Genomic DNA, 23836 nt, shown 5'->3' on the forward strand with positions numbered 1-23836 from the left:
AATATCTTATCTTATTTTATTGTGCATAGTGGTGCAGATCTGGACCGAAGTTTTGCTCCTTGAGTGTAAGGTTTTGATAATTGTGTAATACTTCTGAGTTTAGTGTTTATGCAGTGGTACAAAAAAAACCCCTGTAACTTCCTTCCTGTTCTGTGACGAGTTTGATGTACATTTGACGACACAAACACTGTCTCCTCTTCTTCACTCTGATTGGTCACCCGGAAAATGAAAATGACATTAACCAAGATGGCGGCTGGGCGACAGAGAAAAGTGATGAGAGAATAGAACAACAAGCGATACAACTGCATAACATTGTACATTTATGTACAGTGTGCGATTACATCGAAGCAGACCTCTACTTCATCTTCGGGAAGCTGACAATCCCATGCCGAGAGAGCGCTCTGCTCTACGGAGATACAAGTATTTAGCTAACTGTTTGCTAACTAGCTGCTGAAGTGAAGCTAGCGTGGCTAACGTTCGTTGACTGCGGAAGGCGAGAGGGTAGAAGCTGGAGGCAGCAGCTCCGAGTACGAGCAGACAAGTCAGGCGCATTTTTTTTTAAAGTAAAGCGACATTAACTACCCTGAACGAGTTGGAAACACGGAGCAGGTCGTCCAAAGCAGGGGTCGGTGAGGAAAGTAACCTTCCACAGTTCATAAGGATAGCAGAAAAAGACGAGGAAAGGCGTCATCTTTGCTGATCTGACGCCATGGCTCTTTCCCCTATTCAGAGCGGACTGCATGGAGTTCAGGTAAATACAGTCTTTATATATGATTTACCAGCTTTCTGTTGCCGGCTAAATTTGTCTCAGAGACTTGTGACATTTGTACCTTTCACGTTTCTTCTTATCCCCCAGCCCAGAAGTTGAACAACATGACTGTAAATAACTTTATCTGCGGGAACACTGCTTCGTTATCAGCTTTCCTTCCAGTGATAAATGAACCTACTTGTCAAAGTCCAGTCACTGTAATGACAGCTGGGAATATGACTGAAGGATAACACGACTAGGGTTGCTAACTTTCTCACTACTAAATAAGGGACAGGTGCACGGTGCAATGGTGGTGTGAGCATGATGTGTGAATTCAGTGTATATTCATATTCTGATTCAACTGGAAATGCAGAAAGTGTGTATATTGCCTTTAATCCTTACTGTATCATTATGTAACCTCATATGAATAAACCTCAAAGAAACCACAGTTTAACTCTTTACATCAAAAAACAGGCAAAAGATAAATTAAATGCAAAAGAGGAGTGTGACTCACCAAATGTACTTTTTCCATGGATACTTTTTCCTGCTCTGGACCGCCTCAAGCAGTCTTTTTGTCCTTTTGCACAACCAGAGAGAAGTCCTTACATGACAAGTCACAGTTTACAGATATCCGAAGTTCATTTTGATCAGCTCTGTGCTGCATCTGTTTCTTGAGTCTGACTATTTAATGGCAATCAGAGAGAAAATCCTCACCACACTTTTTTGCAGGTGTGATTGGCACATGATCCACTGTGGTTTTATTTGATCTAGGATTTGTAAGTGCAGTCTGCTGTATTTACACTGCTCAAAAAAATAAAGGGAACACTTAAACAACCCATCCTAGATCACGATTAATGAAATATTCCAGTTGAAATTCTTTATTCATTACCAAGTGGAATGTGTTGAGAACCAAATAACCTAAAAATGATCAATGGAAATCAAAATCATTAACCCATGGAGGTCTGGATTCAGAATCGTACTCAAATTCAAAGTGGAAAATCAGATCACAGGCTGATCCAACTCCTGTGGGTTGCAGACACCGCTGCATGCTACCTCTAGTGGTGAGGGCACTGGTAAAATGCAAAAGTGAACAAAAATCAGGCAGAAAGGATGACGACAGGGAAGTGGTCTGTGGCCTGCACCTGCAGAACCATTCCTTTATAGGGGTTGTCTTGCTAATTTCCTCTCATTTCCATCTGTTGTCTTTTCCATTTGCACAACAGCAGGTGAAATTGATTCACCAGCAGCGTTGCTTCCTAACTGGACAGGTGGATATTACAGAAGTGTGATTGATTTGGAGTTACATTGTAATTTTTAAGTGTTCCCTTTATTTTTTTGAGCAGTGTACAAGAGTTAACAGTCCCGTATGAAACAAACCAATTGAGCCCAATATACGGGATGTCCCGGCTAATACGGGACAGTTGGCAACCCTAAACAAAACTGTCTTGTCATTGTCTTTTAGTTGTGTGAAATGAAGAACTCGCAGGCTGTCAAACACATCACATGTATTTCAGCTGAGTGTGTTTGTGTTAGACACTGTGGGGTAAAAAACACAGAGAAGAAGGTGATTTGTCTCCATGTTAGTTTTGTGACTGCACAGTAACTATAGCCTATAGCCTGATGCTCCCCATCCAATACAGATCCACGTATTAGCTTTAAAATTGGTTATATTTCATGTCATTAGCCTTGTTGGTCTGTCAAATTGTTGTTTAATTTAATATTTATTCAATCAGTTATTCTTTGAGGATTAGTAGTCTGTAAGAAACAAAAGCAATATTAATCCTCCTGTTATGTTGCAGTCAAATTGACCCTTTAAAAACTCTATTTTAGATAATGTTTGCCTTCCAAACCAGCTAAATGCAGCATAAAAATCTGGGCAGCATGTGACAGAAGAGGAGTCGTGTTAATTTATCAACATCACTTCATAAAAAATCAAAATGTAAAATAAAATAAACAAAAGTCTATGTAATGTAAAACGATTGTATTTATATTTAGGGCTTTCCAATATACATTAAAAAAGGTTGACATGAATTTTAATGAAAAATAAGTGAGTTATCCTCTTTGAACCATGATCTGTGAGAATTAAAGAACACCAATGGACCAAATCTGGATTTAAATGGTTAGTAATGGAGTTAAAAATTAGATTTAAAAAAATGTTTATCAGGATATTTTGGGGTTCTGACACTTTTGGATAATTAAATATGCCCCGGGTCAAATTGATCCAGGAACATTATTGCTGTTCCTGAGAAATGAACATAACAGGAGGGTTCATATTTATTCAATCAGTTATTCTTTGAGGATTAGTAGTCTGTAAGAAACAGAAGCAATATTAAGCACGGCTTGAGCTCATCAACCTGATCCTGAATCATAAGAAATGTGGAACTGTTGCACAAGTAAAATGAATAAACAGATTGCTAATGAATGCATTAATTGTGTAATAGATGCCATTCAATACTCAGTTGATCAATTGATCTTTAAAAAGCCACTGATTAATCTGAGATAATCAATTAAAGTTTATAAATAATCTGTTGATGGAACGGCTCTGGTTGCCCACGTTGATGTTTTTCTCATCCAAGCCTTGATTATAGTATTTTTGAAAACACATTTTAATATTTGTTTCAACAGGACTATTTGTTGAGTTTAACCAGCCAGTAGCTAGCAGCCAGTCATATCCTGCCTGAATAATTAGCAGCTACATTACAGCTCATATCAGAGTGACATCCTGCTGTGTGACGTAACACAAACGCACATGATCACACACTTGATTGCACATAATACTGCTCCTTCTCTAGGATGATGAATGTCTCATTAGCATATGCACTGATAAGGTTGCAAAGGGGCGGAAAGTTTCTGGTAAATTTCCATGGGAAGTTAAGCTTGGGAATTTTGGAAATATTCAAAATTGGAGACTTTTCATGGGAATTTATGGAAATTAAGGGTACTTTAATGGAAAGGTATCATATCCAAGCATAAATATGTGTTTTGTTATAAGCAGACATCCATCCAAAATAATACAATTAAAACAGATTTATTTGTAAGTAGAACTTTATCAAGTGTTAAATATTTTACTGAACAATCAATTCTTTCATTGAAGAACAAAAACATGAATGTTGACTTAAAAATGACTCACCCCTCCGACCCAACCCATTCAAAAATGAACAAAAATGCAATCCTAACGAAGTCCCATTCAAAATGTTAAATGAAAAGAGCCCCTCTCCCTCCAAAAGAGTCCCATTCAACATGCTAATAAAAAGTGCATGTAGGGGGCGTGGTCTCAATAGCCCTGCAGTAAGCAGTGTGCTATGTGCATGTGGTTGAGGAATAGCACAGATATTCAACTGTACTTGCATGAAATCTGGTTGTTTTAGTCAGGATGATGCTAAAATATATTTTCCCCCACTATATATAAGTTCTCTGTTAAGAGCCAACCTTCAATTTAGTAAATTTCTGGTTTATTCCCATTTATTTCCATAAATTCCAAGTTTCCAACTTAGAAAAATCCCAGAATTTTGAAACCCTATGCACTGACACATCGAACCCTTTATCTTTCTTCCTTTTTGCACCACAACCTTTGTCTTACAGGCACTTCATATAATCAGAGTTTGATTATCTTCAAACAGAAAGAAACAACTCTTTGAGGGTAGAACCCGGAGCTCCCAGGTTCCTACGCAGAGGAGTGTTAGCAGTTGGAAGTCTGGCAGAGAGCCTTCAAACATGAGGGTGTGGTGTGCGGATGACACTAGACTACACAGTTGTGTGGTGCAGATGGGAAAGCACCAAACACATGCTTTTAGAGCGCGGTTCAGCCAGCTTTAGTTGTCGCTGCAAACCTGCTGACTGTGGATATGGCAAGTACATTCCCATCATGTGTAGTCTGTGGCAGCAGCGCCCTTGTTGTTTTTCCCTTTGTTTTTACAGAGGTCAGCCTCAACATTATGATGTTCACCTGGATGACTGACCACACCAGTGTTATGATAGTATTTGGGACATGTTGTTTTTACTTTTGCTTTATTCTGCACCGCTCTCTCTGTTTGTCTTTGTCGGAAAGTCCTTTTGCTATCATATTCGGCAGCCCCCTCATTGCTCATTTTTCAGAGTGCAGCTGCTCATCTCGACCCCATATAGGTTTGACCACCATGCATTAGCACTTTTACAGGAAACTGCTCCCTAGGGGGGACTAAAACAATGTGCAGTGTGCCAACAGATCATCCATCTTCTCAGGGCTGAGTTACCTGGTTTTAAGCTCTGGGCTTTTTTTTTTTCAGTTTTTCTGCAGAAATATGCTTTGGAAATGATCAGATCACCTTCCCTATGTATGATGCTTTTTAAAAAAAAACCCATCCTTTTTCAATTCATGCTTATGTTTGTAATATTATTATTTCAGTGATGGCACTGCAAACCCTACTAAAGGAGTTGAGGCTAATGATACTGCTGCATGAAGGGAAATTGAACTGGCCAACTTAAAGACCATTATTCCCTCTCTGGTTCCCCGCAGGGAAATAAGCCATTTAGTCAAGTCAATAAGTCAAGCAGCTGTCCTACAGTTTGTCTTGAGGGGTTGTATTTGTGGTGGAAGTCATTCAGTGTTAGGTATGTCTGCATTAAGCCTGATTTATACTTCCAAGTCGAATCCATCTTGTATCTACGCGGATGCCTTTGTATGTAGCATGACGCGCATCGCCTCAAAAATATAACTATGTGCTGAAACAACACAGACTGAAAGCCCTGTGATTGGTCCGCAGGGTATCATAGCATTTCCTGCATTCTCCAGCAGCAAGGTTATTTTGCTCTTGAGCGATTTAAAGTGTAGAAAGGCTTCTGCTATTCTACATCAATAAAATAAAGTGAAATAAGTACACTGCAAAATATTTCAAATCTTTCCTGCTAAAGAAGCGATGGAAATGTTAAAGCTCGGTTTGGATTATTGTTGTGTATTTTATAATGAAGAGGGGAAAACAATATTTCATTAAAGTAAAAAAAATGTTTTTACTTCATTTACAACTTTTTCCGGTATTGCCGCAGTAGTCCTACCCCAACCTCTGTCTACTCTGAAACCGTAGACTGTATAAATAATGGACGTAGTATCTGTGACGTCACCCATCTGTTTCTGAAGCGCTGAAGTCAACCTAACTGCTGTCAAGCTAGTGTGAGGTAAAGAGGTGGGCTGTGAGTCTCCTAGCCAACAGCTACAGTGTTCCCGCCTGTCAATCAAGTCAGCTGTGCCTCTCTTAATGGAAAACCTGTAATCTTAATATCTTCGAAATCGCTGCAGAAGGAAAAAATTCACCCCTGTACAGTGTGCTGATCAAGAAATGAGCTATCCAGACTACACTTGTTTTTAGTATCAGGCTGAAAACATGTTTATTTCTGCTGTAAAGATCGGCTTTTTGAATTTGTGTGTATGTGGTTTCTGGTATTTCCGGAGCCAGCCTCAAGCGAACACTCGAGGAACTGCAGCCTTGAACACTTCTGCATGGGCTTCAATTCTCGGGGCTGGGGATTGCCGCTTTGCACAAACAGGCAAAGAATATAGCAAACTGGCGATATGACTAGCATAGTAACCACACTATCAACTAATGTTTAGGCGGAGTATTGCAGAGTGGCGTGGATACTCCAACTAGCAAGTATGTAGTGTTCATGAAGGCATCGTCCACTACATTGTATTCACAACCTAGAGTCAAAGCAGTCCATGCAAGTATTAACCATGCTTTACACTGCCTATGACTTAAGTGAAGCCAAAGCCAAACGTCCAGACCACAGTCAGTAAACACTCATAGCATCTACTTTATACAGTCCATCATTCCCACAGTCTGCTTGAGTTATGTGACTCAAAGTAAGATGAGGCCTGGGGTTTGGCTTTAGGGCTATGTTGTTGTTTTTAAGACTAGCTCTCCGAATGATTGTAGAGCAATGTTAGAGGACAGATTACATCTGGACTTAGCAGCTGAGCTAAATAGAACAAAGAAGAGATGCCAGTTATTGTTAAGTTCTGGCTTGATTAACATGATAAATCTCACTTTTTTCTTTATTAATCCCACACTGGATCCTGGTTTTACCATCTGTCATCCTTATCACAATAATGTGTCATATTAAGGTGAAGAGAAGAGTGTCTGAAATGAAATAAGTAGCCTGCGCAATGAATCACATTTTCTTTTTTTTTAAGTTATATTTTTGGGGCTTTTTGCCTTTATTTGATAGGACAGCTGAAGAGAGACAGGAAATATGGGGAGTAGAGAGCAGCGGAAGACATGCAGGAAATGATCGACCGGTCGGGAATCGTACCGGTGGCCCCTGCGACGAGGACTGTAGCCTCTGTATGTGGGGTGCTTAGACCGCTAGGCCACCAGTGCCTCATGAATCACATTTTCATCTTCATCAGGATCTAAAGATAGAATAAATAAAGACATGACAAAGGACTGACTGAGTCTAATGAATCAGTACTCCCACCATGCATTCACACTGTTCATGGAAATACTTAACCCTTACTTAGAAAACTATATTTTTCTATTAATAGCCTGAAATAATGTTGCATTATTTAACAAACCATCAACATGGCAGATTTTCTCTACCATTCAGACTAAGGGAATCATCCAAAGTAAGCTGTGATGGATCTATTTTACCATAAAGATCAGTTCAAGAGTCTTAATTGATACCATGCGCCGGAAGTCTGTCGTGTAATGTCTTTTGTGGACCTTCAGGAGTCTATTGAAGAAATTCTGTACTCTTTTTATGCTGATCCATCATATTGCAGTTTTTTTTTTTATTCTTTATTTTTGTTTTTGGACAGCAGTTTGTTGTACAGAGCATTGACATATAAAAGAGAGAATAATGTTAATTTCCTCTGCAGTTCTCTATTTTTTAAAGATTATTAGAACTAAATACAACCTGGGGGAGACCATATGTAAACACTAGAGTGAGCCAGACACATTTCAGGGAGAGATAAGTGACAGAAAGTCACACACACAAAAACAAATAAACATGTAATTAGCTGAGACAAGACAGCATCTCCGGGTCCTTGAATGGTATCATCCACAAAATCTGTCTGTAGGGGTTTTACATACTTAGTCGACTTGGTCCAGAGTTTAATAAATACATCCTTCTGAAGTTGTAAACAGAAAGTAATCCTTTCCATAACATAAATATAATTTACTATATCAATCCACTCCTGTATTGCGGGAGGTTCAGGAAGCAACCAGCACCTCGTAATGGCTTTTTTACAAGCCCAACTCAAAATGGTGAACAAATATTTATCAACAGGCCTGGCCTGAAAATCTAAATCTCCTTAAAACAGTGCAGTAAATTGTAGGGGCAGGTCAGTATTACATATACTTTTTAATATTCTATTGAACTCTATCCAGAAGGGTCTTAACACTGGTCACTCCCAGAATATATGCCAGTGGTCTGCTTCCCGAAAATCATATTGCAGGTTTAATGCATTTGGAAAATAGAATAACAGACAACCTGACACGAAGAAATGTTACATATTTGTTTCTCATATTGTGCATCAGACTGTAGCTCGCCAGTGACCTGTGTTTCTGAGTGTTTCACAGTGTACTAACACCCCGTCTCTCCCTGTCACACAGAACTTCAGAGCAGATCCAGAGGAGTTTTTCACCAAGATGGACAGAATAGGCAAAGGCTCTTTCGGCGAAGTCTTCAAAGGCATCGACACTCGGACTCAGAAAGTTGTGGCCATTAAAATTATCGATCTGGAAGAAGCGGAGGATGAGATCGAGGACATTCAACAGGAAATCACAGTTCTGAGCCAGTGTGACAGCCCCTTTATCACCAAGTATTATGGATCCTATCTCAAGGTAAGCTGTCACTGAAGGAGGGATAACAAGTCAGTTTGTGAAAGTCCATGCTCAACATGATGTACACGTCAGTATTGTGTTCCTGCAAACAAGTCAATGCAATGTAGGTCAATAAATAATGCAAGTGGGCAATGGAAGAAGTATTGCCTGTGTTATATTGCACAGAGTGCAGCTGAACAAAAAGAAACACACTACCATTGCAGCAGGTTGTTGCATATAACAATAACTTATTGGCTTTTGACAACACTGCTTGGAAGTATTCAGACATTATAATGACTGAAACATACGCTCACTTTTAGTTTTACTATCAGGATGTTAGTAATAAGGGAACAGTGTAGTAAAGACATCTATACCGTGACCATCAGAGTGATGGGTCCATTAATATCCATGTGGTGTGAATGTAAACACTCTTCAAGCTTAAGGTCAGCCCTTTGCATCATAATCACAAGTGAAATGTCACAACCAGTGTGCTGATGTAAAGATTCAAAACAACAGCCTGCTTTGTGTTAGAGGTGGAATGGTGCCGTTTACCCCAGGGTAGCTAGGTACTGCTTTGGTTCGGTATGCTACTATCTCTGCTTGCAGGACAGAAAATCTAAGGCACTGATTTTTTTTTTTTTAATTTGTCAATGCTTCAGTTTTAGCTTTTAGCTGTAGATAGATAGATAGATAGATAGATAGATAGATAGATAGATAGATAGATAGATAGATAGATAGATAGATAGATAGATAGATAGATAGAATACAACAACGTGCTTACATAGTTAAAAATAAATTAAAAAATACAAATAAAATACATAGTTGAAAATAAATAAAATACATTTTAAATAGATAAAAATAAAATAAAGATAATACTAATTATGATAAGGTGAATATAAAATAAAGTATAGTAAATATAAGAGATGTATACACACTATGTACACTTCTACACTTATATCTCAGGAATCGATAGTTAGGTATGCTATTGCACGGATACATTTGCACCAGGTTTTTATGAGCATACACAGTATGAAAAAGCACCAAGCGGCAACCTCCGGTCTAAAAATATGAGTCCAATGCGGAAGTGCTAAAAACTGCAGTTCCTCGAGGATCCGCTTGAGGCTGGCAAGAAGTGGCTGGAGGTACCGGAAACCACATACACACCCATTCAAAGAAGACAATCTTTACATCAGAAATAAACATCTTTACAGCCTGGTACAAAAGGCGAGTGTAGTCTGGATAGCTCATTACTTGATCGGCACACACTGTACGGGGGGTGAATTTTTTTCTAATGCGACAATTTCAAAGATATTGAGATCACGAGTCTTCCAATGAGAGGCACAGCTGACTTGATTGACAGGCGGGAACACTGTAGCTGTTGGCTAGGAGGCTCAAAGCCTGCCTCTTTCTGTCACAATCGCTCAACAGCAGCAATATGGCTTCCCCCGATGATTGGCCTCAAAACAGCGCTTCAGAAACAGATGGGTGACGTCACGGATACTACGTCTATATTTCATACAGTCTATGAAAAAGCACACACAGAGCGATTGGTCAAGCCCAAAAGACAGTTACACATCTGTCTGCCAAGAAGCACCGTAGCCAAAGCAAATCAGCAGTACTACTTCTTATTCTTAGTATAAGAAACGCTTAAATGGAGCAAATTGGATGCTGTTAAATAATTACACTTTCAAAATATCTGACAAAAAAGTATATACATTTTTTGGTAACTTTACTTAGTTTAAAATCGACTTAACTGTGGACCCAAAACTCCCCGTCAGCCTTGGGTAAAAGAAACAGATGCTACAGTCTCAGGTGTTTTGATTGTCTGTAATGTCTGTATTGACAGCATCACTTAGCAGCAAACCACATTTGTGTCTGTAGTAGATTTTCTGGCGCACTACATGTGATGGTGCTTAGAGTGCCTCTCACAGCGTTTACTATGGTACTTAACAGCAGTAAGGGGAGAAGTGGCGGTCCATTAGCCCAAGTCTGCTGCTGGCTGACGAAGAGAATTAAGGCTTATTTGTGTGGGGTGTAAACAGAGTTTATCTGCTGTGTGTGTGTGTGTGTGTGTGTGTGTGTGTGTGTGTGTGTGTGTGTGTGTGTGTGTGTGTGTGTGTGTGTGTGTGTGTGTGTGTGTGTGTGTGTGTGTGTGTGTGTGTGTGTGTGTGTGTGTGTGTGTGTGTGTGTGTGTGTGTGTACTTATATTTGAGTCAGTGCTGCTGAACATTTAAAGGGTCATGTGAAGATCTTAGTTCTTCACCTTTTAAGGTAACATAAAGGCATTACCAGAGATCGTAAAATAATCAAACTGTCTTTTTTTAAACTTTAAAATAGTTTTGTTTAGTTTTTTTTTGTCTTTTAGAAACACAAATGCATCCATCACGAGTGGATTGATACCAAATGTGACCTTCAGACTTTTTGTTAAGACTTTAGCTGTTCTTTTTGAATCTCTGGTTGTCTCGGGGCAGAGGTTCTCAAACTGTGAGGTACGCTTACACAAGAGGGTCCTGCAGAGTTGTGCTTTGTGTGAGGAGGGAGAGATTTGAGGCACAGATACTGTTAAAGAGACAGGTGCAAGCTAGTGTTCTTAAACAAACTTCAGCTTAGTCTATGTTGGTTAGTCACGTCCATTTATCCTGCCTACTGTAATGTTATACACAATGAATTGAGGTACAGTATCTTAAACCTAGATCTATATTAGTTTCAGATGTTAAAATAAAGAAAAAAAGACACCTGTAAAGGAGGATTTCGTTCTCCTGTTTTTAAGAGTTGAGCTAATCCAGTGATAGTTATTAGTTCTGGTCAGCACGGCTGTATTTACAGAAGAATGTTAAGAAAAACTCCTTTCAAGGCTTTGAATCTCTGTCCTCAAAGCTCCAAGAAACAGAGTCCACATGTGGGTGCTAGGCTGTGTTGTTTGATGTGAGGTACGTGTGCAGAAGCAGACACTGAGTAAGTTTGTCACCTTGACTAAATTGTGTGAACCCAGACATATCTACAAACAAGCTCAGATGGCACATTCACAGATTTGGAGTCACAGTCACACTCTGCTTGTCAGGCTGAAATACCTTCACAAGCGATGTTTTATTTATTCAAATGTTGCACTTGTGCAAGGAACGTGCTACTCACAGTTCTCTGAGCACGACTGATCTGACAGCCGAGCTGCTTCTGGTGTTTCAGACGAGTGCAGGATTCACTCCCACTTAATTCAGTGTGTAAAAGAATGGAAGTGTCACAGCTTTGCCTGTTTTACAAAAGCTCTGTATCAGCTCATGTTGCCTGGATTTAAAGCACCAATGTATCCAGAGCTATGTGTTTGCAATTGAAGAACTAGCTGATTATTAACTGTTCTTAAACACAACATTCAACACAGCAGACATCCTCTGTGTTCTGATGTAGGAATAGAATAAATCCCCCTGCTGTGATTATTAACATTTTATAAATGTAATATTTATATATGAAAAGAAAGTGTCAGTTAATAAACAGATATTTATCTCGGTTGAAATTTGAATAGAAATTGTGAACGGACCCTTTTTTTGTCAAATTACGCAACAAGTGAGCTCTCAATACATCCGCCTGACCACTTGCCAAATCAGTGCAAATTTTCAGCTCTCTATGATGCAACTGTTGAACAGTGATGTCTTATGAATATTAGATCTGTCTGTCACTGTATTGAATATTTACTGAGCCATGCAGTGAAGAAGTGTTAAACCACAGACGTATATGAGTCATAATATGCTGTTGTGTCAGCTGTGGGGGTTTGTATTTGCAGAAAATTGAATAAGTGAGATTGTGCACTTTTAAATTTCCTCAAGGCATTAAAGCCTCAGGTAACCCAAATTAACAAAATGTTCTACCAATGATTTTTATAGTCATATGTACATACTATTATATATATATAAAATATTAGAACTGAAATTTAATCCATTTTTGAAATATTATCGGTCAAGTTTTTGATAATGTTCTGAAGCTAGGTTAAAGAAGGCGGGGTTAACTTGGATTTTTATGACAAAATAAATAGTGTAACCAATCATAAATGAAACACTGAGTCACGTGCACACATGGTCAAAAAAACTACTCCGCTCCTGCTCAGACCGACTCCTGACGTCTGAGCGGTCTCCTTTCTGCGTTAGTTTTCAGTTAGCTTGTTTGCGAAACAGGCACTGCCTGTAATCAGTCAGTACAGCTGTCTCTATGCTCTTTGCATCACTGTGCTCGTGTGTCCCTGTCTGCACATCCACCGTTGAAGATGACAGCTTGTTGTCCTTCTTCTATTTTCCTAACTGCAGTGGAATAAGGGAAACTTTGGGCCGCGGTAGAGTTGAGCAATGGCCGAGTGGCTAAAGCAATCCCGCATATGCTCGGCTCATTTCCCCAGGATCAGTTCGATAACTTTCCCCAAACAGCTTAGAGTTCAGCCAAACGGCTCCATCTGACCAAGCGGCAACCTCCGGTCTCAAACTATGAGGCCCATGCGGAAGTGTTGGTGAAATTCATCGAGACTCCGCTTGAGGCTGGCTGCAGAAACACCAGAAACCACTTAGACACCCATTCAAAAAAGACGATCTTTGCAGCGTTAATAAACATGTTTACAGCCTGGTTCAAAAACGGCTTGGCTCTACATACAGTGGGGCAAAAAAGTATTTAGTCAGCCACTGATTTTGCAAGTTCTCCTGATTAGAAAGATGAGAGAGGTCTGTAATTTTCATCAGAGGTACACTTCAACTATGAGAGACAAAATGAGAAAAAAAATCCAGGAAATCAAATTGTAGGATTTTTTAAGAATTTATTTGTAAATTATGGTGGAAAATAAGTATTTAGTCACCCACAATCAAGCAAGATTTCTGTCTCTCACAGAACTGTAACTTCTTTAAGAAGCTCTTCTGTCCTCCACTCTTACCTGTATTAATGGCACCTGTTTGAACCTCGTTATCTGTATAAAAGACACCTGTCCACAGCCTCAAACAGTCAGACTCCACCTCAACCATGGCCAAGACCAAAGAGCTGTCGAAGGACCTGCACCAGGCTGGGAAGAGTGAATCTACAATAGGCAAGCAGGTTGGTGTGAATAAATCAACTGTGGGAGCAACTGTAAGAAAATGGAAGACATACAAGACCATTGATAATCTCCCTCGATCTGGGGCCCCACGCAAGATCTCATCCCGTGGGGTCAAAATGATCATGAGAACAGTGAGCAAAAATCCCAGAACTACACGGAGGGACCTGATGAATGACCTGCAGAGAGCTGGGACCAAAGTAGCAAAGGCTACCATCAGTAACACACTACACCGAGAGGGACTCAAATCCTGCAGCGCCAGGCGTGTCCCCCTGCTTAAGCCAGTACATGTCCAGGCCCGTCTGAAGTTTGCCAGAGAGCATATGGATGATCCAGAAGAGGATTGAAAGAATATCATGTGGTCAGATGAAACCAAAATAGAACTTTTTGGTAAAAACTCGTCATGTTTGGAGGAAGAAGAATGCTGAGTTGCATCCCAAGATCACCATACCTACTGTGAAGCATGGGGGTGGAAACCTCATGCTTTGGGGCTGTTTTTCTGCAAAGGGGACAGGACGACTGATCCGTGTTAAGGGAAGAATGAACGGGGCCATGTATCGTGAGATTTTAAGCCAAAACCTCCTTCCATCAGTGAGAGCATTGAAGATGGAATGTGGCTGGGTCTTCCAGCATGACAATGATCCCAAACACACCGCTCGGGCAACGAAGGAGTGGCTCCGTAAAAAGCATTTCAAGGTCCTGGAGTGGCCGAGTCAGTCTCCAGACCTCAACCCCATAGAAAATTTGTGGAGGGAGTTGAAAGTCCGTGTTGCCCAGCGACGGCCCCAAGACATCACTGCTCTAGAGGAGATCTGCATGGAGGAATGGGCCAAAATACCAGCTACAGTGTGTGCAAACCTGGTGAAGACTTACAGGAAACATTTGACCTCTGTCATTGCCAACAAAGGTTATGTTACAAAGTATTGAGTTGAACTTTTGTTATTGACCAAATACTTATTTTCCACCATAATTTACAAATAAATTATTTAAAAATCCTACAATGTGATTTCCTGGATTTTTTTTCTCATTTTATCTCTCATAGTTGAAGTGTACCTCTGATGAAAATTACAGACCTCTCTCATCTTTCTAAGTGGGAGAACTTGCAAAATCAGTGGCTGACTAAATACTTTTTTGCCCTACTGTAGCTCATTTCTCTATCGGCACACACTGTACAGGGGGTGAATTTTTTTCTAACGTTCAGAAGATATTAAGAGTACAAGTCTTTGACCAAATAAGGACATGACTGACTTGACTCCCTGTCGGGAACACATAGCTGTTGGCCAGGAGGCTCAAACTCCGCCCCTTTATGTCACACTCTGACTGGTTAAGTTCCACATTTCCAATATGGCTGCGCTCAGGAACAGATGGGTGATGTCACGGATACTACGTTCATTATTTATACAGGCTATGCATCTGACGCCCGGAGCCAGGCTTGGATAGTGCTCCTGCACTTCTGCCTCTGCTGCTCCTCCTGCATCCCATGGTCCTGATGCCCCGAACATAGAGACTACGAAGTGATAAAAGTAATAAAGGATAGAAGTCCTGATTCTGAAGTATTTTGTTACTCAGCACTAAGATACCGTTTGAAATGAATCATTTTCAGATTCTGGCCTTTTTATGTCTTTAGATTCAGTCGGTTTAAACATGCAGGCTGTGAACACTCTCTTGACAATCAAAACGTTGAGCGGCCACGCCCACACAGTCCTGAGAAATGCAACACATTCAATTTTGATATTCTGTATTTATCTTGAATATTCCATTCATGTTTCCAGATGCTTTAAATGTGATCAGATTTATGACTGATGAGCTTTTAAAGCAACAAAAAACTTGGTTGTTCTATTGTTTTGATTTTATTTATTAAGGGAAATAGTGGGTATGAGGTTTTTTTTGTAACTGCGCCTTTGAACAGTGATTGATCTGTGACTTATTCTTCAGGGTACGAAGTTATGGATAATAATGGAATATTTGGGAGGAGGATCAGCCCTGGATTTGGTAAGTACATACACTTTCAGTTTGATTCATGTTTCTTGGATGTTAAAAAAACATGTAAAAGTTGAGCCATCTTTAAACATTCACTCACTTGTGTTCTGTCTTTTCTCTGTTCTCTCAGTTGGAGCCTGGCGCTTTGGATGAAACCCAGATCGCCACAATTCTGAGAGAGATCTTAAAAGGACTCGAGTATCTGCACTCGGAAAAGAAAATCCACAGAGATATCAAAGGTGAGACGGGCACATACCATTCCCTGTTTTTGTATCCAAGTCTTGTAAATAGTTTAACCTTGACATCATGCTCTGTTGTAACTCTGTGAAGTGAGGCTTCATTATTTACTCTCATCAGTGTTTACCAGCTGATGAGGGAATGTTTCAAGACTATGGTCCCTTTTCATTTTCTCTCTGTTGTCTGAAGGTTATTACTTTTTCCGCCTGGAGAAGAAAGAGTGACCTCCAGCTAATCTGAATCTCATTTTTTTTTGTGTATCAATTAGTCTCTAATCAAATGAGATAGATATAAAAAAAATCAGGTCACTCTCACAAACAGTAGCATAACCAAAGTGATTCAAACACAGCATTGTCATTTTTGCTTTCAGCTGCCAACGTGTTGCTGTCAGAACAAGGCGAGGTGAAGCTGGCTGACTTTGGAGTGGCGGGCCAGCTGACAGACACGCAGATCAAGAGAAACACATTTGTTGGGACTCCTTTCTGGATGGCACCTGAAGTCATAAAGCAATCCGCCTACGATTCAAAGGTCAGCTTGGTGTTGAAGGAAGTGCACAGCTTTTGGGAAGAGATGCTTTAATTGACAAAGATACATTGCTAACAGCCTTTGATGCTGCTTATAAAAATGCATGAAGTCATGTTACAATGTCATTTACAATGTTACAATGTCATTTAGCAGACGCTTTTATCCAAAGCGACGTACATACGAGAACAAGAACAACACAAGCAAAGATCATGTGTCAGTCATTTTGTAACACAACAGCACGGGAACTTGATTTTGAAATTGCAAAACATAACAGCAATGTGTGATCGGTGGAACTGCTAGTCTGAAAAACCACGTGTGGGTTTACCACATCTGCTGGGTTGGAGTGAACATCTGGATCAGTGGGTGTTCTGTTCTTCTTATTTTATGTCACTTTGTAGTTAAACAGTCAAATGTATGCTACTACAGCTGTCTCTGCTTATAGTAACAACTCTTATTGGACATGACGGTGACGGTGTATGTAGCAGAACATGAACAGAACATCAGTCACAAAAAACAAATAGAGCTGACTGGGTCCATGTCCTACAGTCTCCTGAAGCTCTCCAGTTGAGCTTTAACAGAGAGAGAAGGAAATCTGAGGAGAATCATGTGACAGGTTTTTTTATGAATCAGTGGACCACAGGTTGAAGTCAAACGCAGGTATAAAAACTCTGTATAATAAAGGTGTGATTGAGCCAAGGCTCTTGAACATTGCTCTTTTACAACTCAGGTTACACAGGCTCATGCTATGTCAACAGTTAGCTATGGGGCGCCGTTTGTAAAGTTGTGCACACTGAAAATAACAGCAACATTTCTCCACATTTAACTTCAAAACATCCTAAAAGTATAGAGTGAATTTTTAAAAGTCACTTTTTTATCACATTTAGAGGAATATATGTGAAATCTAAATCTAAATGTTAAATCTAAATCTAAATGTTAAATTTATATCTAAATGTTCAATGATAAATATAAATGTTAAATCTAAATATAAATGTTCAACGATAAATATAAATGTTAAATATAAATCTAAATGTTAAATCTAAATGTTAAATGTTGCTCTGCGATCCTAAATATTTAGCTGATATGCGAATTCACACTGTCACATATCAGCTAAATATTTAGGATTGCGGAGCAACATTTAACATTTATATTTAACATTTATATTTATATTAACATTTAGATTTATATTTAACATTTAGATTTATCGTTGAACATTTAGATCTAACCTTTAGATTTAGATTTAACATTAGGATTTAACAAAATTTAACTTAATATATTTTTCACAACAAAATTAAATGTGAAGAAGTTCACAAATATTCCTCTAAATGTGATTAAAAAGTGACTTTTAAATATTCACTACATTGTTCTGATCTTTTGGAGCTAAATGTGTAGAATTGTTGCTGTTATTTTCAGTGTTATTTTCAGTGTTATTTTCAGTGTTATTTTCAGTGTTATTTTCAGTGTTATTTTCAGTGTGCACAACTTAACAAACAGTGCCCCATAGTTAACATCAACATTATAAATCATGTTTTATCAAAAGGTGCTGAAGGACACTATTCAAAGAAAAAACTCAACTCTCATTCTTTGGATGTTTTGTTGACCCATGTATGCTTGTTTTTGTCAGCCGTATTTAGAGCGGCGTTCACGAGTAGAAATGAACAAGCGCATATTTTTGGGACGACCACAACATGAGTCAGTGTGGCTTTTCAACGCAGCCACGATGTCACAGTCGTCAGTCTGCAGAGCTTCCTCTAACGCCCCTGCTGCTATAATCAGCCCGTTTAAATGTCATTCAGACAGCGTTGTGTCACTGTGTGTGTGTGTGTGTGTGTGTGTGTGTGTGTGTGTGTGTGTGTGTGTGTGTGTGTGTGTGTGTGATTCTGCTGCTTTCATAAAAAACGGATTCTTTGGTCTTTGTTTTACAGGCAGACATCTGGTCATTAGGAATAACAGCAATCGAGCTGGCTAAAGGAGAGCCGCCCCACTCTGAGCTCCATCCTATGAAGGTCCTCTTCCTCATCCCAAAGAACAACCCACCAACACTGGAAGGAAACTACAGTAAACCACTTAAAGAATTTGTCGAAGCCTGTTTAAATAAGGAGCCTAGCTTTGTAAGTGTAAAAGACTTGTGTATGTTTTTACAGGTTATATTTCAAAGTACCCTTTAATATTAAATGTGAGTTTGTTTCTGTTTTCATTAGAGGCCAACTGCCAAAGAGCTGTTAAAACACAAGTACATTGTAAGGCACGCCAAAAAGACATCATATCTGACAGAGCTGATCGACCGCTACAAGAGGTGGAAGTCAGAGCAGTCTCGAGATGAATCCAGCTCAGGTTCTGACGAGTAAGTTATCTGAAGGAGAGCAAGACATGTCAAATTTACACCCTGAAGCAGCTCTGTTGCTTTTGTTGACGCATCATTTTCCTAAAATCTGCAGGGAGTCAGACGGTCAGGCATCTGGAGGAGACAATGCTGCCAATGATGAATGGATCTTCAACACCATCAGGGAGAAGGACCTCAAGAAGTTCCAGAATGGGGCGGCACAGCCCGCTGAGCTGGAAAGACAACAAGACAACCAGGTGCAGGAGGAGGAGTGTCCAAAGAGGCCTTTGTCACAGAGCTTATCAACAATCTTCTCTCCATTGTTTACTGAGGTAACTGCATCACTCAAATCCAAACAATTGACCATTAAACTTGATGAAAGCATCTCGAAGAAAGAAATACATGGCATGATCAATAGCACATTTGGGAGGTCTATATTCTATTGTTTTCTAAGAGCTGTTATTGTTACAGTTGAAAGAAAAGGGGGAGACAAGTAATGGCAAACCTGAGGCTGCAGAGGAGCTGCGAGACGCCATTTTCCAGGCAGAAGAAACACACCCGGGGATCTGTGACTCCCTGGTAGCTGAATTAGTGCAGAGACTTCAGAGGTGAGGCCCTTATAATCATTTTGGTCACATTCTCATAGCTTATATTTTGTGTAAATGCATGCTCCAAGAAATACTGATCCCACTTCAGAATCACTTTATATTAAACCACATTGACGGAGTAAGCGGAGCATGCTTTGATACTGTCATTACAAATTCCTTATTTAACATTTAACAAGAAGTGTATCTAAATAGATTAATATCCTTAATTAGGATAATGGACATAGTATCTGTGACATCACCCATCTGTTTCTGAAGCGCTGTTTTGAAGCCAATCGTCGGCGGGAACCATATTTGAAATGCTAAAGTCAACCTAACTGCTGTCGAGCTAGTGTGAGGTAAAGAGGCGGGCTATGAGCCTCCTAGCCAACAGCTACAGTGTTCCCGCCTGTCAATCAAGTCAGCTGTGCCTCCCATAATGGAAAACTCATAATCTTAATATCTTTGAAATTGCAGTGTTATGAAAAAATTCATCTCCCTCAAGCAGACAGTCGAGAAACTGCAGTTTTTAACACTTTCGCATGGGCTTAGTAGCACATCTAGATAGGTAGCACTATTCAATATAACACCATTAGGATGTAAGTGGACACAGCTGTTTCTTTAGCTTTGTACTAACCTCAGCAGGCTTTATATTTTCACCTTCTTAGTTTATTATGCCAAACAAATTCAAGCGGAGGCTGATGTGGAGTAAGTATTGCACAGATTTAAGATTTGAATGGCCTCGCTTTATGAACATGAATTCTCAAAGACTGCTAAAAGTTTAAGCAACCTCTGCACAGAAGATTCCACATCCTGCTTTAGGATGTTATGAAACTGCTTTTCTGTGGTGCCTCTCAGACAAGCTTAACATGGTGTGTCCTAATAGTAATTTGTCCAACAGCCTGCTTGAGTGCTCAGATTATCACAGGCAGCAGTGTAACTTTCATCAAGACTTTCTCTCTATTTTCCCGAAGCATGTTCAGAAGATAAATATAACTCTTTCTGATGTTTCTCAGGTTTTCTGTGCCACACGCAGCTGCCGCTCACTGAGAGCAACCTCATCCAGCTCTGCTCTAATTCCCCACCCTGGTGGCAGTAGTCAGATCTTTTCTTCTGACCCCCCACAGCCGGGATGAAGTCTCCCAGGAAGGTCTCCACCACTCATTTGCCTGAAGCAAATCCTGGCCTACTTAATATCTGTTTATACGCTAGCACACCACCAGAGGGTCCTATTCAGGACAGTGAGTGGCCAGCCTGCTGTAAGATGTCCCTTCTTAATACCTCCTTCACAACTGGTTTCATTTTTAGGTTGGAGTTAGCTTTCTCTGCGAGGACTCTTTGAGTTTTTGGTTTTTAGTGGCTTTTTTTTCACAAAGGTTTGCACTCAGCATCCTTTTAGAGGAAATACCTTGCATAATTAATTGTGTGCATGTGTGTGTGTTTGTGCGTGTGGCTGTGCGAGATATCCTGTGAAACGTGTGGTGAGGAGTGACGGATGGGGTTGAAGCATTCTATTGAAAACTCAGGTATCCTGCTTTAAGTGGACTGGGTCCTGTGGGAGACGGAAAAAGCTCTTTAGGGTGGCTGTACAGACTTGTAAATAAGCTAATTTCTACAGATTCATGAAAAAATAAAGAAGCGTTTCTAATGGTACCACTGTGTACAAATGGCCAAATGCAAACTGTAGATAATGGTTTTGAGGTAAATATTTTGAGAGACTAAAACGGCCATATATGAGATTGCCTTGCCTTTCTACTCGTTCTTTTGTATATCAGTCTTTGATTTCTCCAGTTGTAAAACTTTTTAGGTATCATCCAGTGAATAAAAATGGCTGCCCTTTATCATGTTTACTATGATTTATGATAGATTTGAGCTTTGTGGTTTCACACTCTGTGCTGTGGTTGTAATTATTTTAGAGAATGTAAAAACAAAGCCAGGCTGGACCGCTGAAGCCCCCACCAGTTCGAAACACTGGATGCTCTGTTGTTAGACTGATCCAACATGGCCCAGAGTTCTGTTGGTCTGTTGGACTTCTTTGCCTAACCCACATTTTTTCGTCTTTGCTGTGTTTTTTCTTTTCTTTTCTTTTCTTTTTTTTTGACTGGTTAGATAAACTGGGGTTTCGTCCATTCATTCCATTAACAGGGCAGTGCCATCTAGTTTCTTAATCAGCAGACTCTGTTAGTCTTCCTAGGAGCTGCACTGGTACTATCTATCTCCTCAGCGTACCAACAGCTTTTAATTGCACTTCAAGTATAAATGCCTTTGACTATAAACAAGTAGCCATAAAACAGTAGCATGAGACTTATAGTATTTTGCAGGTATGCTATCTGGGATAAAAGAAAGTCCCCCTGAAGTCTCACAGCTTGGACTCTGGCGGTGGTCATGCAGTGTAAAATTCGCCTGCCTGAGCTGTATCTTTCTGTTTGGACTTGTGAGAGTGTTTTTTTTTAGTTCTACAGTGAAAACATTCAGACTCCTCACATGGTAGAAGACCCTGCTGTCAGATGTACATACTAATACAAAGCCAGGAGGTGTTCAGAGACCAGCAGCACTGCTACTTCTTCTGACTGTAGTTTTAAAGGAATGTGCATGATAGTATAACAGAATAAAGCCTGTCGGGCGGGCCTGGGCAGTCTGCGTTGTAGCACACTGCTGCAGGGTTGGAAGAGTGTGGAGTCCTGAACAGAGTTAAATCAGCCTTAGAGTATTTGTGATGAATGAGATGAATAGTATCAGCTTTAAAATGTTAGATCAAATGTTTCTGTTGTGATTTCTTCTTCTTCTTTTTCCTCCCTCTGGCATTGAAATGCATTTGCAGCAATACTTAAAACAATGATCAAAAACATTTCTATCATTCCTCGCCAGAATAATGTGCGCATGAACAAATGGACGCTAGGAGTTTTGATGAATCTTAAAGAGTGGGATGATGATTTTTGTTATGCTGCAGGGCAATACATGGCACAAAATACAACTTACGTTAAAGCTAAGGCTTAGCGGTTTGGCTTATATGATTATCTGCTTTCTAGGGGAAAGTTAGACACGTTTTGTACAAATCTGTCCATTACAAATAGGGTAGAAGTCAGCAGCAAGGACTGGAAATGGAAGAACAGCTAGCCTTAATATTCCAAATTCGATCCAGGAGCACATCTGAAGCTCACTTTTGAACATATCCTGTCTAAAACATACAAAACTCACTGACCTTATTTAAGATGCGTGGGCTATGGGTGTTTTCTTCCCCCTTGGTGAGGTGCTGATGTGTTGCTTTGACATCTGTTATTTTAAAAATAACATGATGAGCCTTTACTTTAAGATGGACCTTGTGTCCTCTGGACAGAACCATCCTAGCTGTTCCTACTCTTCCCAGTTTTTGCTAAGCTGAGCTAAGCGAAAAAGCTGCAAGCAGTAGCTTAATATTATCAATGCGAATGTTAAAAAAGGGTGTAGATCTCATCCGCTACCACCAGAAAGCAAACTAGTGTCTCCTAAAGTTCAAACTCTTCTTTTAACTCCTACATTTAATGATATAAACAGAACAACTCTCCAAAAACATGACCGCTTTTCTTTATTGTCTGCTTGTGGTGCCGAACACATTTGAACAGACGCTGGTTAACCAAATCATGAAACGTCTCAGACTGTTATTTCCCAGTGCAATTGCTACTTCGTTTCCTCTCTCCTCTGTGAAAATCAGCTCTCCATTCATACTTGTCATGTGAAAATGTGCCATGTAAGGCTCACAGCTTGACTGACATGCATTCAAAAACAATTTGCACCTTTGAAAACATGCTGTTATGACTCTTTATCGTATGTGTTGCACTTTGCAGATTTATTTTGGTTTAAAAAAAATGGTACTTAAGGAGGCTGCAATGTTGTGTTGCAATTTCACCAGATTGGTTTTCTTTTTCATTTTTTTTCCCTCTTTGTGTGTCGTATGGCAATAAAGCAGTGTGGACGCCAGGAGTCATTTCTTAGCACAAGTAGGCATATATTCTATTGAACTATTTTTATAGCCCAACAGAGCAGTATTATGTAATAGAGGGAGTAAAGTTTGGTTCAGTGATGCGTTTAAGTTTCAGTAAACACTGGAGAGCAATCACTTAAAATGTACATTTCATTTTGTGTGTCTTTGCTGACAGTTTTATAGTCCAGTATACATGTTTGCTAATTCAGGACAGTGCTGTTGGATCTATTGAGAGTTGTCAAATGATTAAGAAAAATAAAAATCCAGTGCAAATTTGATGAACAGTTGTGCCATTGTTTGAGTTTTACCTTATTGCTTCATTAAATTTCCTCTTATGTTCGTTTCTCAGGACCAGCAATAATGTTCCTGGGTCAATTTGACCCCGGGCATATTTAATTTTCCAAAAGTGTCAGAACCCAAAAAAAATCCCAATACACATTTGTTTAATCTCATTATTAACTCCATGACTAACCATTTAAATCAATACTTACTGTAATGGTGTTCTTTAATTCTAATAGATCATGGTTCCCATCAAAAGTCATGCCAACACACGCATTCTCACACTTTACAAATGAGGTCAAGAGAAAGTGAGTGAGAGTGAGTGAGAGTGGGCCACAAGCCAATATTGC

The 23836-nt window shown here is 39.7% G+C and overlaps 1 protein-coding gene across 1 annotated transcript; it reads left to right on the forward strand.

Annotated features, from left to right (window-relative positions):
- The first annotated feature begins 201 nt into the window (after nucleotides 1–201).
- stk24a (serine/threonine kinase 24a (STE20 homolog, yeast)) lies at nucleotides 202–23485 on the forward strand. The gene is made up of 10 exons (XM_034693466.1): nucleotides 202–751; nucleotides 8332–8562; nucleotides 15536–15592; nucleotides 15711–15819; nucleotides 16188–16345; nucleotides 18265–18450; nucleotides 18541–18683; nucleotides 18778–18994; nucleotides 19134–19270; nucleotides 20263–23485. Exons 1-10 carry the CDS (start codon nucleotides 710–712, stop codon nucleotides 20294–20296), a joined length of 1314 nt encoding a protein of 437 aa, XP_034549357.1. The 5' UTR covers nucleotides 202–709; the 3' UTR covers nucleotides 20297–23485.
- The last annotated feature ends 351 nt before the right edge of the window (nucleotides 23486–23836 follow it).

The sequence above is a fragment of the Notolabrus celidotus genome, chromosome 10 (assembly GCF_009762535.1).
Source record: "Notolabrus celidotus isolate fNotCel1 chromosome 10, fNotCel1.pri, whole genome shotgun sequence".
Taxonomy (NCBI): Eukaryota; Metazoa; Chordata; class Actinopteri; order Labriformes; family Labridae; genus Notolabrus; species Notolabrus celidotus.

Excerpts from the sequence above, each read along its gene's own strand:
- stk24a (XM_034693466.1), top strand. The coding sequence starts at position 710 with ATGGCTCTTTCCCCTATTCAGAGCGGACTGCATGGAGTTCAG. Across the intron at positions 15,593-15,710 it reads GAGGATCAGCCCTGGATTTG|TTGGAGCCTGGCGCTTTGGA; the intron begins GTAAGTACATAC and ends CTGTTCTCTCAG. Across the intron at positions 18,995-19,133 it reads TCTCTCCATTGTTTACTGAG|TTGAAAGAAAAGGGGGAGAC; the intron begins GTAACTGCATCA and ends TTATTGTTACAG.